We start from the raw sequence: 16,539 nt of genomic DNA on the forward strand, positions 1-16,539 counted from the left end.
ATTGCATAGCAGATTAGAATATAACTGGACAGGAACTGAGTTTTTTTGGGTGCGGTACGTTTCATCACTTTCTTTGACGTTTGTCTTGTTACAAGGCTAGAAAGAAGGTGGACTTTATTGTGGCTACGCCGCTAGCTACACCATAGATCCCCAACTCCAACTCAAGCAGCTGACGTTAGCTAGCAGGATGCCGGCTAGTTAGTTAGCTAGTAGACTGACATGACATGATGTTATTATTATGTAGTTAGTTAGCTAGAAAGCTAACTTGGGTAGCTAGCTAAGTTACAAACCTTTGCAATCAACTCTGCAGACGCCCAGTTAGTGTACCGCCATGTGGGAAAGTATATCCGAGATAAAAGTCGTCTCTTTGTTGTAGTCAGTACAAGGACATTGGGTTAGTTAGCTGCAGTTAAATGCAACAGCGTCAGTTTCCTGAAGTTCTCTCTCCTCCTCCTCCTCCTCCTCACAGTTGACTTCTGTCTCTCCTGACGTCTCTCTCTGTCTGTCTGTCTCTCTGTCTGTCTCTCCTGACGGCGGTAAAGTGGTTTGAAAATGGCGCCGAGGAGCAGAGAACCACCCCCGGTCCGCTTCAACGTCACCATGGATACGAGACACGTGTGTGGCAGCTGTTTACCTGACAGGGTTCGCATACAGGTGCAACTCAAAAAATTTGAATATCGTGCAAAAGTTCTTTTATTTCAGTAATTCAACTTAAAGGGTTAAACTTAGATATTACATAGACTCATTACATGCAAAGCGTGATATTTAAAGCCTTTATTTGTTATAAATTTGATGATTATGGCTTACAGCTTATGAATCTTAGGCTACATGAAATCAATAAGAAAAGGATTTTAAATACAGAAATGTCAGCCCTCTGAAAAGTATAATCATGCATATGTACAATGCAATGAGTCTATATAATATTTAAGTTTAACCCTTTAAGTTGAATTACTGAAATGAATGAACTTTTGCACGATATTCACATTTTTTGAGTTGCACCTGTAGATAATAATAATCATAATAATAACTTTTATTTGTATAGCATTCTCCTGCAAAACATTGCAGCTCAAAGATGGCAACGATAACAAAAATACAACAACATAGAAGCCATTGTAGTTTTTATTTATGTACATTTGGCGTTCTTACAAACAGTTACAATAATATGACTTCGAGAAGCAAATGATCTGACTCAAATATGATTAAAGAGTGATTGAGAAAGGGGCTTATTACATCGGTTGATACAGTAACCCCAACATTTCATGAACCAGTGCATGCCACCTGCACAATTTGAAGAGGGATTTTTTTTTTTTTACTTTAACAAGACAATAATGAAAGAATCAGACAAATACAATTCTAGACAGCTGTGATGTGATCTTTGTGCAAATGATGAACACACACACACACACTCTCTCTCTCTCTCTCTCTCTCTCTCTCTCTCTCTCTCTCTCTCTCTCTCTCTCTCTCTCTCTCTCTCTCTCTCTCTCTCTCTCTCTCTCTCTCTCTCTCTCTCTCTCACACTCTCTCACACACACACACACACACACACACACACACACACACACACCTATATGCTCCAAACCACTTTTTAACAACTTCATTTTCAGCCAAGTGTAGCAGAATTTACTTAATCCATTTCATTAGTTGCACAGAGATCACTGTTTTTCAGTAACTGTTTCTGTAGTGTGTGTGTGAGGCACTATGGAGCATTAGGGAGCTTGGGTAATGCTGTAAGTGCTTGTAATTAATGGGACTGGGCGATGCTTGAAAAGTACTCCAACATGTCCTGAATGGTAAAGTCCATGGTGATTCCAGAACCAGGGTAGCAACGGCCAATCAAACCTTCAAAATGCTTGTACTGACGGATAAACTCATCCTGCGTGGAGTGCCACACCACCTGGTGGACAAAACAGGGAATGGAAGTGTTACAGTGAGACCTCATTAAAGCGACAACATTTGCAACTGAGCTGATGTTCAGTGATGTATGTTGTTAGAATAACTACAACCGACCGTCATACAGTTCAATCTCTGTAACGGTCATATTACATAGCATTTTAAAACGACAGACACAAAAGCTGTTTTTGGACTGCCACTACAGTCCCATGTTCTTCCCTCTTCCTCTCCCTCTCTCACCTGTAGAAGACTCTCCTCCTCACACAGGTGTTTGTCCACTTTCTTGTACAGGTTGTCCAGGCCCTTCTTCACCTCCTTGCCAGGATACTCCTTGATGACTTTGCGCAGCTCCTGTTTGTTAAACGCGAGCTGGTAGCTCACCTCCTCCTCCCGCACCCCCTGGGCCACACGTGCCTCCACTCCCTCAAAGAAGTGCTGCAAAAGCACAAAGAGGGCATACTTAACAATATTCTTTGAAATCCCGGTGGAGGTTTTATGATGACTCGAAACACGAACAATGTCAAATGTGGTTCTGTTGAATTCAATTCACTGGCTTGGAATTCCATTATCCACACTAGAATATTGTGTGTCCAATACATTGCTGTATTCAAAATGGTAGTCTGTTGACAGATAGGGGTAGGACATAAGCTTAGGCTCCATCCTACTCCTTTTCGAACAGTGATACCTGTACTTTGCGTTATTAGTAAAAAAATGTTTTTATCGTTTTCGAAATAAAGATTAATTAATTAATTCATTCATTCTAGTGTTGATATTGGAGTACAAGCAGTAACTACACCTTGGACCCACCCCCCTCCTAACCCCAGACATACACTAAATCAACCCCCACTAAGCAACATCGACCCCCCCACCCCCCCCTTCCTCACGTTGAGTTTCTCCAGAGGCTGGCCCAGTGAGTTGATGACGTAGGACTGCAGGTGGTCTTGGTACTTGTGCTTGGCCTCTCTCCTCTCCGTCTCCAGACAGGAGATCTTCAGACGGGACAGCGTGGAGAATATGTGGTGGAAGTTCTCCATCATCACTACGTCTCGCGGGGTCTTCTGACTCTCATTGGCCACTTTCTCCACTGGACACCACCAAGCAAGAAAGAAAGAAAGAAAAAGAAAAAACACCAATCAGAAAACAGATTCCAACCATCAAAACCGATTACCAGCTAGAACGACACTCTGCTTAAAATAACAGACAAACCAGCAGGACACATCTTTGTATTCAATCTAATGGGTGAATAAGAGACTCACCGTTCATGAAGACAGCTCTGATGAGTTTAACGTACGCCTTGTCCAGATCCCCTCGACGCTCAGCGTTACGGAAGATGGTTTCCGCCAGCTCGGCAAACTCTTCAAACCCGGTCACGAAGGGCAGGATTCCCACCTTGCTCTTCTTTGAAATCTTCACCTCCTCCATCGCTCTGATCTGACCAGACTAAGAGAAGAAGCGAGAACAGAATATTCCCTTTAAATTACTAAATATTTTAATTATGATTATATAATGATTGGAGCACTTTGAGCTGCAACGTTTGCAGGAAAAGCGCTATACAAATAAAAGTTATTATTATTATTATTATCATTAGACGCCAGCTCTACCTCCTGAGCCACAGCTGCCCGACAAGCTCTACTCACGATGCACTTGTCAAAGTTCCTCTTGACAGTGACCAGCACGTTGCCCAGGGTGGTGCTGAGGTAGGAGGCCGGGTCGACGTTCTCGGCCGTCCACACGTGGTGACTCATCTTCACCAGCATGTACAGGGAGTGGAAGCTGTCGATCTTGTCCCCCAGGGCGATGAGGCTGTTGAGCTCCGTCTCGATGCTCTGGAAGATCTTGTTCATCATTAAGCGCACGAGGTCCTTCCTGAGGTGGGCCGGAGGGACGACAGGAGGAGGAACAGAGGATAGGAGGGAGGAACAGAGGATAGGAGGAACAGAGGATAGGAGGGAGGAACAGAGGATAGGAGGGAGGAACAGAGGATAGGAGGAACAGAGGATAGGAGGGAGGAACAGAGGATAGGAGGAACAGAGGATAGGAGGAACAGAGGATAGGAGGAACAGAGGATAGGAGGAACAGAGGATAGGAGGAACAGAGGATAGGAGGAACAGAGGATAGGAGGGACAGAGGATAGGAGGAACAGAGGATAGGAGGAACAGAGGATAGGAGGGAGGAACAGAGGATAGGAGGGAGGAACAGAGGATAGGAGGAACAGAGGATAGGAGGAACAGAGGATAGGAGGAGGAACAGAGGATAGGAGGAACAGAGGACAGGAGGAACAGAGGATAGGAGGGAGGAACAGAGGATAGGAGGAAGAGGACAGGAGGAACAGAGGATAGGAGGAACAGAGGACAGGAGGAACAGAGGACAGGAGGAACAGAGGATAGGAGGAACAGAGGATAGGAGGGAGGAACAGAGGATAGGAGGAACAGAGGATAGGAGGGAGGAACAGAGGATAGGAGGGAGGAACAGAGGATAGGAGGAACAGAGGATAGGAGGGAGGAACAGAGGATAGGAGGAACAGAGGATAGGAGGGAGGAACAGAGGATAGGAGGGAGGAACAGAGGATAGGAGGGAGGAACAGAGGATAGGAGGAACAGAGGATAGGAGGGAGGAACAGAGGATAGGAGGGAGGAACAGAGGATAGGAGGAACAGAGGATAGGAGGAACAGAGGATAGGAGGGAGGAACAGAGGATAGGAGGAACAGAGGATAGGAGGAACAGAGGATAGGAGGAACAGAGGATAGGAGGGAGGAACAGAGGATAGGAGGGAGGAACAGAGGATAGGAGGAACAGAGGATAGGAGGAACAGAGGATAGGAGGGAGGAACAGAGGATAGGAGGAACAGAGGATAGGAGGAACAGAGGATAGGAGGAACAGAGGATAGGAGGAACAGAGGATAGGAGGAACAGAGGATAGGAGGGAGGAACAGAGGATAGGAGGAACAGAGGATAGGAGGAACAGAGGATAGGAGGAACAGAGGATAGGAGGAACAGAGGATAGGAGGGAGGAACAGAGGACAGGAGGAACAGAGGACAGGAGGAACAGAGGATAGGAGGAACAGAGGATAGGAGGAACAGAGGATAGGAGGAACAGAGGATAGGAGGAACAGAGGATAGGAGGAACAGAGGATAGGAGGGAGGAACAGAGGACAGGAGGAACAGAGGATAGGAGGAACAGAGGATAGGAGGGAGGAACAGAGGATAGGAGGGTGGGACGGCAGTAAAAGGAAAGACGGGGAGAAAACGGAACATTAAATGACGAGGAAAGGAAACAGGCGGGCTAATGAAATTGAACTGTCAAACTTTTTGTTGTTGTGTGATTGGTTTGGTTTCCCTACTGACGGGGGAACAGTAGAAACTAAGGAGGAGAGTAGAGGAGCGGAAGAGGAAGAGATTAGTAAGAAATAAACAGCGGCTCACTCGGAGGACAAGGAGTGCCTGTGCTCTCCTGGAGCGGGCTGTCTAGACGGCAGGGCTCCATCTGTGTCGTCTGGTTCTCCCTGACAAAACCAAACAAATTGGTGGTTAACGACCGTGAAGGTATTGTTTTGAAGTACCAATGCACGCAGACAGTAACTCACTTGCGTAGACACATCCACACAGCCATACAGATGATGAAATGCTCACCTGAGCCAAGGGTGGGACCAGGGAGGGAAGCTGCTGGAGCTTGAAGAACTTGCTGATGAAGTCTTGTTCTGCTAGACACAGAGGCTCCAGCTCACTAAGAACCTGCTCAAATATCTATAAAACACAGAGAAGCACCTCAGTCAATCAATACAGAATGTGCACACACACACACACACACACACACACACACTCTCACTCTCACTCTCACTCACACATTCACACATTCACACACACACACACACACACGCTCAGGCTCTCTCTCTCTCTCTCTCTCTCTCTCTCTCTCTCTCTCTCTCTCTCTCTCTCTCTCTCTCTCTCTCTCACTCACACATTCACACACATTCACACACACACACACACACACACACACACACACACACACACACACACACACACACACACACACACACACAATGTTCAACCTCATCATACATCAAAAAGCCATCTCTATTCAGATCCCCATTCACTGCTACCTTAGATACAGATAATCTTCCTGGAGTCTACACTATAAACACCACCTATCACACAAGATAGGACAGAGGGTATACAGTGGGGGAAATAAGACACATAAAACATTTTTTTAATAAAACATATTCCCATTGCAATATTCACATGAAATTTAGACCACACATTGGTATTAACTCAATACAACTACACAGCTAAAGTCATTTTAACTTTCCAAACCAGCGTGTAGTTTTATGGGAGTTAATACCAATGTCTGGTCTAAATTTCATGTGAAATGGAAATGGAAGAAATACGGTGAAATATATGGTGAATTACATTTATATATGGTGAATTTAAAAAGTATATGACCCTGTGAAAACGTCACCTTGTCAAACTTGGTCCTGTCGGCCACGTCCAGGTCCGAGGCGGACATGTTGCCCATGTCGAGCAGCGAGGAGGACTGGGAGCGCCTGCTGCTGGCGCCCTGGACCGCCAGCTTGTTCAGGCTGGAGGTGGAGCCTGTCAGCTTCCCAGAGCTGCCGTGGAGGCCTGAGGCAGCGCAGGACAACCCCGTCAGATCGTCTTGTCTTAAAGGCTACGGAACATCACCCTCACAACATAGCCCCCTGAGACTAAACCACTATGCTAAAGCTACCGTGAGCTTATCCTGTAACTCTATTGGGTGGTGAATAGCTAAGATGCAGCTAGGTCTGTCGTTTAGCGGACACTCTCATCCAGAGCAACGTACATTTGGCTAAAGTAAGCAAAGCAACTACACATCTTAATTATTGCATACGTCACACAGAATGCAAAAGCCCACAGTAGTACAGTATGACAGGGTAGGGGTGATACCCTAAAGGATTCTGGGAGACAGAGTCTATAGAGGAGGAGCAAGGGAGGGGTTCCTGGGTGTGCAGCAGGTATGAGACGCACAGTAGTGGAGAAAAGGGGAGGTTACAGGACAGGTGTGTGGGATTTGCGTGACGTGTGTTTGTGTGTGTGTGTGTGTGTGTGTGTGTGTGTGTGATACTTACTCTCTGTTTCCTGTTTGAGAGCACTCTCTTTCCGCGGAAGTGTGGCTGGCGGCCGGTTAGAAAGGCAGGCATCAGAGACAGAGATATGTTAAGCTCAATGACATGCAGCATGGAGAGGGAAGGGGGGGCACGTTAGAGGTTAGAGGTCAAAAGTTCACACACTGACATGCGCTGCAGTGGCTGGTCGGGCTAAACGCCTGATCCGTTTTTTTGCTAGTTTTTGTTTTTCGAGAAGGAAAAGCTGAGGCTGACATTGAAAGAAAGCAGAGGCCCTTACTCTCACTAAAAACTGAAGCAGCGCCAAAATGAAAGGGCCATGTTAGAGAGCATTAGAATAGAAATACACTTGAGGTTGACTTAAATCAGTGCTTTCATTCCTCTGGTCTAGCATAACAACCCAATGATAAAAAGAAAACGTAACGTTAAAAACGTGAAAGCACTGATTTAAGTCAACCTCAAGTGTATTTCTATTCTAATGCTCTCTAACATAACATTTTTACACCTAACAAGTAAAGTTATAATAATAGGTCTTCTTATGTAACGGCATTAAACAGGAAGCAAATGAGCAGCCAAACAAGATAGGAAAAAATGGCATGAAACAGAACACCAGTTGTCAGCCGAACTGAGAACTGTTTCCTTTAAGATTAAAGGCAGTGACACAGGAGGCCACATTGGGCAGGCCAGGTAAGAATACGTTTAGTTTGTTTGGGGACAGTACACAAACAGGCCAGGACCAACAGCCCAGCACGGTGAGCCAGGCAGAACATGACAGAGTATGGAGAAAATGCTGGAGAGGTTACGTACAATAGACTGATTGTGTCATTAAATAGACGTGAACTGTGTCTTCCACATAGAACTTGAAGACAATGACGTGCAACACACACACACACACACACACTGACAAACATACTGAGCGTTCATCACACATTCAAATCACTCAATGACTATCGGCATGGAAAACGCCATTGAAAGAAGACAGAAACAGACTACAACACAACTACAACACAAGGGAAAGACAAGCACAATTACACATTTCTCACACACACACACACACACATGGACGCACACACACACACATACTAGCTATACCAATAAACCACTTTGGATGTAAACATTCATAGCTCTTACCGAACTTGTTGCCCTTGCCTTCCTTGGTCGTGCCCGCCATTTTGATTTTGGCCATCTCGAAGAAATCTTTGATTTCTCGTTCGTATAACCTGGTCATGTAATCGACGTAGGTCTGAAGAATGACAGACAAATCCATTCAATAGTCATTTAACACGCAAGTGAAATATGAAAGTTTTGACAGTTTGATGTCATGAGATGTCATGGTGTCGACGATAAAAACATAGTGACGTCACAGATGTAGCCTATTATGGTGATGATGAGGATGATGATGATGATGGCCATCACCATCATCATCATCATCATCATCAGCAGCAGCATCTTCATCATCGTGATCATCATTCACAACAGGGGGCGATAATCTCAAATAGAGTCAATGATGTTTTGGGGATGAAAGTTGGCCCTCACCCTGGACAGGCCCTCGTACTTGTCCCTCTGAGTGTTCTTCAGCCACTCCATGAGCTTGGCGTAGCGCAGCAGGTCCCTGTGCAGAGGGCTGTGTTTGGGCAGGGTCAGCTCCACGGTGTGCTGGGACAGGGTGGAGCTCTGGTCGTGGCCCTGGGCACAGTGAGGACACAGACCATGAGTAGCGCTCGTACCCGTGCTCGAATACACACACATACGGGCATGCAAACAAACACCTACACACACACAGACACCGGCACACAAGCACACCCACCCACACACACGCACACGGTTACACACACACACACACACACACACATGGTTGCACACACGCACGCACACACACGCACGCACACGGTTACACACACACACACACACACACACACACACACACACACACACACACACACACGACAGCAACGGGCAATCTTACCTATACCTAAAGGGTAACACGCCTGATTCTATGAATCAAAGCCTCAACTAAAGACAGTTGAATGACATGTAGGTCTGTCACTCTTTGGTTGGAGCCTGCACCCACACTTAGCCTGGCTTAAGCACGACTCGTGGGAGGTAATGAGTGGGAGGACAGGTGGGTTCCTGGACCGCATTTGGTCTCGCTTCAGATAAGGCTAAACCATACTGGCCCTAGCGGTAAGATTGCCCACCCCTGGCACCTGCTTTAGGGATATTCCTTGTACTCAAACACAGTATATACATATCAAAACAGGCATTAGATTAGTACACAACGAACCACTTCAGGATACCATGTTCATAACTCCATTCTCCGACATAACTCTAACATAACCCTAACTCTAATCACCTCATTGACAGACATAGGGCTGTCATTGCAGCTCAGTTACCCCATACCAGTGGTGTAAGTCCTCATCCTTCCAACCATACTCAGTCTATTCACTTGCTTTGCTATGACTAGTGTAGCGCTGCTACCAAGCATGCAGGCAGAGCAGACAGACAGGCAGAGGGTTGTTGACATGGAACACCCCCCCCCCCACCCCCGCCCTACTGCAGCACAGCAATGTCACAGCAGAAAGCACTCTGAAAAACAGGAAGCACGGTGCAAGAAAAGCCCAGTCCTTGGATGGAGGAAGAGGTGGAGGGAAAGGGAGGGAGGAAGGGAGGGAGGAAGGGAGAGAGGAAGGGTGGTCTGTGTTCGTGTGAAAGAGAGGCAAGGGTGTTAAACAGTCATGAGTCTGAGCACGCCCCGTCATGCCATCAGTAATGCGTTGTTGTGGAAAAAACAGGGTGCTTGAATAAGTACGGCAGTATAAGTCGGGGTGGGGGGGGGGGGTAATGTGAGGTGGGAGAGGTCATAGGTTAGAGTAGAGGAAGGGGTCAATCAAGGAGGTGGGGTTGGCTGTGAGGGAGGGTACTCACTGGAAGTGACAGACAGGAGGACCTATAGAACTGAGGGATGGTCATTTTGAAGTGACTTTTGTTGAACTGACAGAGGGGGGGACAGAGAGAGAGAGAGAGAGAGCAGAGCAGAGCAGAGTGGTGGTGATGCAGAGTGAAGCACAGAATCAAGAGTAGAAGTAAGGGACCAGGAAGTGAAAGGAAGGAAGGAAGGAAGGAAGGAAACAGCAGAGGAAGAGGGTCACAGTGACACAGGAAGTGGATATGGAAAGAAAAGGGCCTATCAAAAACAAAAGCAAAAATGTAAATAAATCAGGCCTAGCACGCCGTTCATAAGACCAATAATTGACGGTAAGGAGTCTTCCATATGACTGTTTGTGACAGTGGTGTCACTGTTGCTACATTGCCCAGTGATTGAGAACGTAGGTGTTTACAGGTTATTAGGACTCAGCAGATCATATACAGTATATCAAGACCAACGTCTGTCTATCATCTATCTATTGTATGAATGAAAAACCCACCTTGGTGTGCGACCCGTGTCACTTGGGGTGGTGTTAAAATTAAATTGCAAATGACCTAAAAGATGAGCCCCACTGTTAACTGTGTGTTTGTGTGTGTGTGTGTGTGCGTGTGTGTGTGTCTGTCTGTGTGTGTGTCTGTCTGTGTGTGTATGTATGTGTGTGTGTATGTGGGTGTGTGTGGGTGTGTGTGTGTGTGTTTGTCTGTGTGTGTGTGTCTGTGTCTGTGTCTGTTTGTGTTTGATGTGTGTGTTTGTTGTGTGTCTGTGTCTGTTTGTGTGTGTTTGTCTGTGTGTGTGTGTGTGTGTGTGTGTGTGTGTCTGTTTGTGTGTGTTTGTCTGTGTGTATGTGTGTGTGTGTGTGTGTGTGTGTCTGTGTCTGTTTGTGTGTGTTTGTCTGTGTGTATGTGTGTGTGTGTGTGTGTGTGTGTGTTACCTGATGGACAAACACATTGTTGAGGTGGTTGGTGAGGCGTCGGGCGAATGTGTCTCTGAGCTCCGTGAACAGGTGCTGCTGCTGCTTCACCGCCATCAGCTTCTCATGACCTGAAAACAGACAACAGAGAGAGTTAACGTGCTGCTTAACCACACCTGAGTTAACGTGCTGCTTAACCAAACCTGAGTTAACGTGCTGCTTAACCACACCACAAGGCCAATGTCTGGGATATGTAGTACACCCACACCCACAGACACACAGACACACAGACAGACAGACACACAGACACACAGACACACAGACACACAGACAGACAGACCGACAGACCGACAGACAGACACACAGACACACAGACACACAGACACACACACACAGGCACACAGACACACAGACAGACAGACAGACAGACAGACACACAGACACACAGACACACAGTCAGACACACACACCTGGTCTGAGAGCCACGTTCATGCACTGCAGCAGAGCCTCAGAGGCGTTGATGCAGGCCTCGATGCCTTTGGGGGAAGACAGGTCTCCGTCCTGCAGGGCTCTGATGTGGCCTTTGGACAGGTCCATGTAGTTCTGAGGAGACATCATTCAACCTTCACTTTAAAGCCACACAATCTGTTATTGATATATATGCTATTTTTTGGATATATTACTTCATGGTGTATACCCATTGGTCCTTGAAGAATATTACTTACAGGTGCCTTATGAGCTGAAAGGGTCAGTCCAGCTAAAACTGCTATATACCCATGTAAATTAAATTAGCATCACCATAGTTTAAAAAAATCTATATTACTGCTCTGTCCGTTAAGCTTTATACAAGCACATATTTAACAAGTGAAACTGTAATGTTATCAACTCATCATTAGCTTTGGGTAACGGGTCAGTATAACGAGTTACGGGAACAGCATGAACGTAATGGAATAATGTCATGGAACGTTTCCACTACAGAGATTAGTCAGGCCCATATTAACAATCGGAAATTTGCTCTCTGTGTATTAAAAAAAGAAGCAATGAAAATGGATCAGTACTTCAGCAGGAGACTGTGTCAACTGTAGGATTCATGAAGATCGATAGCTAGCAATCGGCAATAATGGTCATATGCATTGTGACGATTCTGACAAGAGAGGATATCACATATGTTGCAGTTTGTGGTTCCCTGTGAATGCAAAATTGCTAATTAAATAAACCAATGACATGGGTAATGGGACATCTCTTCCTTTTTCATATAGAAAACACTGGTATGGTGCTGGAGATAATAAATAGGAGGTTGAACATGGGGTGAAGTGGCCCCTTTAACCCCGCCTCCTCACCACCAGGAACTGGATCTCGTCCAGCAGCTTGCCGTTGTTGGTGTTGCTGATCTGAATGAGGCGGTTGCTCTGGGAGATCTGGTCCATCTGCTCCTTGACACTCTGGAGCATCTCCTCGTAGCTGCTCAGCTTGCCCTCGATGGTGTCCACCTCAGACAGCGCCTCGTCCAGGAGCTGCATCAGCATGTTCACCTGCTTCTCAGACGCCATAATGGACTGGATGTTGGCCTGATGGTGGGGGGAGGAGGAGGAGGAGGAGGTCAGTTAAGCATAGTTTAAAATGTCAAATCTCAAGTTTATTGTTTGTATTTCGCTCCAATGTAGACCGATAGACCGATGTGATCAAACCAGGGTAGGAAATGAACAGAGGCTCTAGGGGCAAAAATGCACTGGAAAGCTCATAAAATGCCCCCAAAATCGGGGCGCTTAGGTGGCGTAGCGGGTTAAGCGTTGACCATGTAACCGCAGGGTTCGATTCCGGCCGGGGACATATCCTGCATGTCATCCCTCCTCTCTCTCTCACCCATCCTTCCTGTCTAATTCTCCACTGTATCTATCAATAAAATGAAAAATATAAGTGGGACTGCCCCACTCAGAGAAAAAAAAATAAAAAAAATAAATGCCCCCCAAATCATAATGACGAGGGCCTAAAAATTTATCAGGAACTTAGCAAATGTAATCATCAACAAAAGACGCTAAAGTATGTGTTAGGTGAGACACACAAGACTATGTATTAAGCCTCCATAGCTTCATCTTCAAAATCACACAAGAGTTTTGTCCATCCTTGAGTGACAGTGACCTCGAAGCGCGTCAAAATGCTAAAAAAATCTGTTTGACAAACAAATGTACATTTCCTTCGCCGGCTCAACACAAATCACAAGACACTATGGCCGCCTTTGTTGCAAGCAGACCCGCATCACAGTCAGTGTTGCCAGATGGGATTGTTTCCCAGCCTAACCACAGTCTAAAAGCCGCCCGGTGTGATCAAGTAGCCCAATTGGGCGGGAATACGCCCAATCTGGCAACACTGATCACAGCGCTCGACGACTCACCCCATCCAGAACCTGGAGCTCCCTGGAGAGCTTCTCAGCGAAGGCCTCGGCGTTGGAGATGGCGTACTCGCACACCTCCATCATGCCCTCGATGTCCTGCTCCTCACGGGTGTTCAGCTCCTGGTAGTCATCCAGAGCATCCTCGTCGCCCCCGGCAACACTCTGGCTCTCCCCGCTGGGGACCGACTCTAGATCAGGGATAATGTGGAGGACGGGTTAACATGGACGGCATACTTGCACACCACGCCACACACAAACAATGTACATTTATCCATAAAGACAAACATATATACCAATGTACACACACAAAAACATACAGCCTAGACTAACTCACATGACATCATCATACACCCAAAAAACACATAAACAGATAGATGCAGACACACACACACACACACACACACACAGACAGACAGACACAGACAGACACACACACACACAGACACACACACAGACACACACACACACACACACACACACACACACACACACACACCACTATGTCCACTCACTCCACCAAACCAAAGCCAAAGAATAGCTTTCAAGCTTTCAAAGATGTGTGAGTCAGTCCACTTATGAGAAGGGTGATTCAACACAGTGAGATCACGATGGAGAGGAAATGAGTGGGGGAGAGAAAAGGTAAGTGCTACCAACCTTCCGCTTTAGGAAGTTCTGGCCAGTGAGAGAGGTTTAAAAGAGAAGAAGAGGAGTGAGAATAAAGAGTTGTTAAGCCACAGAGAAAAGCCACGAGGTCAGAGGTCAGAGTTCGGGATTCAAAGAAGAAACGGTGTTATTTGGCCCTAGACATGCTCTGACTACCACCATGCCTTCTACTACTGAAAACCCCCATGTTCATTTGCAATACATTATCACATATTTTCTTTTCTAATTTGTCCCCACACAAAGACAAACAATTGTCCATGGATTTAATTCACATACAAAGCTATTTGCACACAGTAGGAAGTCAAGTTCTGTGCAATTACATTGCAATTAATTAATTACAATACGACAACATATCAATACAATGTTGTTACTAGAGTAATTTCAGTGTTACTACACATGCATAGAGTGTTACTCAAACATACAAGGATTGAGGCCTTCTTTACATGTCCAAATTGACATTTTACTTGTACTAGTTAGAGACATTGCTAACCGTATGATTTCCCTAAGAGGAACATAGCCTGGAGTCAGTCAATTTCAAGGGGAATATGCAGGCTGCGTTGGAGATTGGTGCAAGCAAAATGTGCCTCATAGATACATTGACACAAGTACAGAGGATAGCACAGGGTCAAGATAAAACATGTGTTTGCTCCAACCCACCACAGAGAGGGGAGCCATAGCCAAAAAAGCAGCCATACCTTCCAACAGCTGGGAGCTGACATTAACAAACTCCACCTTCTTCCGCAGGTAGCGCTGGTTGAGCTTCCAGATGCAGGAGATGAAGGAGTTCTTCTCGGCTGTGCTGCTGGCCACCCAGCGGAAGACCTTCTCAAAATGGAGGTCAAACTCTGGGTTCTCCTGAGGAGGAGGAGGAGGAGGAGGAGGAGCAGAGAGAGACGACGTGAATGCGAGAGAGGGTGGGAGGGAGCAGGAGCAGGAGGATGGAGAGAGCGTTGGATGTGATGGTGAAGAGAAGGAAAGCAGGAGGAGGAGGAGGAGGAAGAAGATGGAAGGAGGACAAGGGAAATAATGAACAGTGAGAATATGATTAGCAGTTTGGAGGGGGGGGGGTGCACTAGATAAAAAGGATGTGGGAAGACAAGAGTACATGGAAGGGAGTAGTCAAGGAGGGAAGAGAAGGGACTACTGGGTTGTATTCAGTATAACAGCAGACCAGCTAGGTAACAACTGACAGCGTTTGTACGTAATGTTTACTGGTTGACTAAGTCCAGATCTGTCCCTGACCTTGCTAGCGTCTTTTGCGTCCACTTCAGTCAGGTCTCGGAGCTCCCAGGCCGTCTGCCGCTTGTAGAAATCCCCTTTGTCCGACTTCTTCACCTTCACCACTTTCACCTGCACCGGTCTCTCGGTGGTCACTGGGGGTAGAAAATGTGAACGAACCGTTCATTTGAATGCATGTCTACTCTTAACCTCTCATTGACATCATCGCTTTTCAGCAAAAGCCCTGAGAGCCATTTTCATGTGCTCTATGCTGGAACGGCACCACTGTTGAGCAGGTGAGGATCATTGACTCTCATTCCAAAAATGTTACCCTGAGGTCTGGCATAGAAAAGCACCCCCTTTCATCATCTCTCCCAACACACCACGTCTGAATTAGACAGGCTCGGTAAGACATTAGACCCCCTCACCTGTTGCACACAGGAAACAGTTCTTCTTCTTTTTCCCTGCCTTGCAGACGTTGACGATGCTAAGGAGGCGCTCATCGTTGGGCGTAAAGATGTCCCTTTGGAGAGCATGCTTGATGGCTGTCATTGTGGTTTCCTATGTGGAAACAAATAAAGACATCATGCCACCATAACCCCATAGCCATACACATGATGCTGATCAATCTAGACACCACGTAGGGAACTATTGTCTGGGGACACATGAAAGCAGAGACCGGATATTATTACTAGGCCTGGGGAACACATTGTGATTGTGACAGCCCACACACACATTATTTCTTGTAATTATTATTTAATTCCTCGATTCTCATTCTCAAGATCAAGAATAAGCCAGTATCTCTCACCGTCCTATACTCCCAATATTGCTATACACAGTTTAGCTAGCTAACTAGCAATCCTTGACTGGTGGCATCACGAGTAAGGCTATCGAACACGCGTTTCATATTCACTGAAACGGTTATTAACATATATTATGTTATATTCGACATTAATGACGATTTCCTGCTAAAAAAGCTAACGAGGCAGTCATTCAACCTAGCTGTTCAACAGATGTCATGCAGATGTCATCTGCAGCGAGCTAGCAAGCAAATAAGATGTCATCCTGGCTAGATAGATGTACTATTTTTGTTAGGTATTAGGACACTTACTTCTATAGGAAGTAGACAGGAGAATGAATGTTATGCACCTGATCGCGGTCTATTTCCATGTAAAATGTATCTTTCAGCCCTTACTTGCGACAAAAAGATGCACTGAAAATGGTAAACAAGAATCCTCGTAGCAGCAGAACCCTGCCCTGTCGTTTCCTGTTTCCGCAAGAACAGTCACGTGACAGACGCGGCTAGACCAGGTCGACCAATGAGCTACGAGACGCACTGCTGACCTGAATGCTTGTGATGCTTGGTATGCAAAGAATAGATAAATAGATAAATAAACGGACAAATAAATACATACAAATCCCTTTGTCTCAGTCAA

General features: G+C 46.1%; 1 protein-coding gene across 1 annotated transcript; it reads right to left on the reverse strand.

Moving 5' to 3' along the window:
• Positions 1–1,286: 1,286 nt before the first annotated feature.
• Positions 1,287–16,291, reverse strand: exoc1 (exocyst complex component 1). The gene is made up of 18 exons (XM_080540184.1): positions 16,215–16,291; positions 15,532–15,664; positions 15,128–15,258; positions 14,581–14,740; positions 13,223–13,410; positions 12,171–12,398; positions 11,301–11,433; positions 10,852–10,961; positions 8,531–8,680; positions 8,126–8,237; positions 6,349–6,512; positions 5,520–5,633; positions 5,313–5,392; positions 3,528–3,756; positions 3,147–3,330; positions 2,775–2,974; positions 2,131–2,325; positions 1,287–1,894 (listed from the first exon to the last, which is right to left on the reverse strand). The coding sequence occupies exons 2-18, from the start codon at positions 15,653–15,655 to the stop codon at positions 1,742–1,744; spliced, it is 2,655 nt and encodes an 884-aa protein (XP_080396310.1). The 5' UTR covers positions 15,656–15,664; positions 16,215–16,291; the 3' UTR covers positions 1,287–1,741.
• Positions 16,292–16,539: the final 248 nt, after the last annotated feature.

Source organism: Nansenia antarctica (assembly GCF_963989245.1).
Source record: "Nansenia antarctica genome assembly, chromosome: 1".
In the NCBI taxonomy this organism is placed as follows: Eukaryota; Metazoa; Chordata; class Actinopteri; order Argentiniformes; family Microstomatidae; genus Nansenia; species Nansenia antarctica.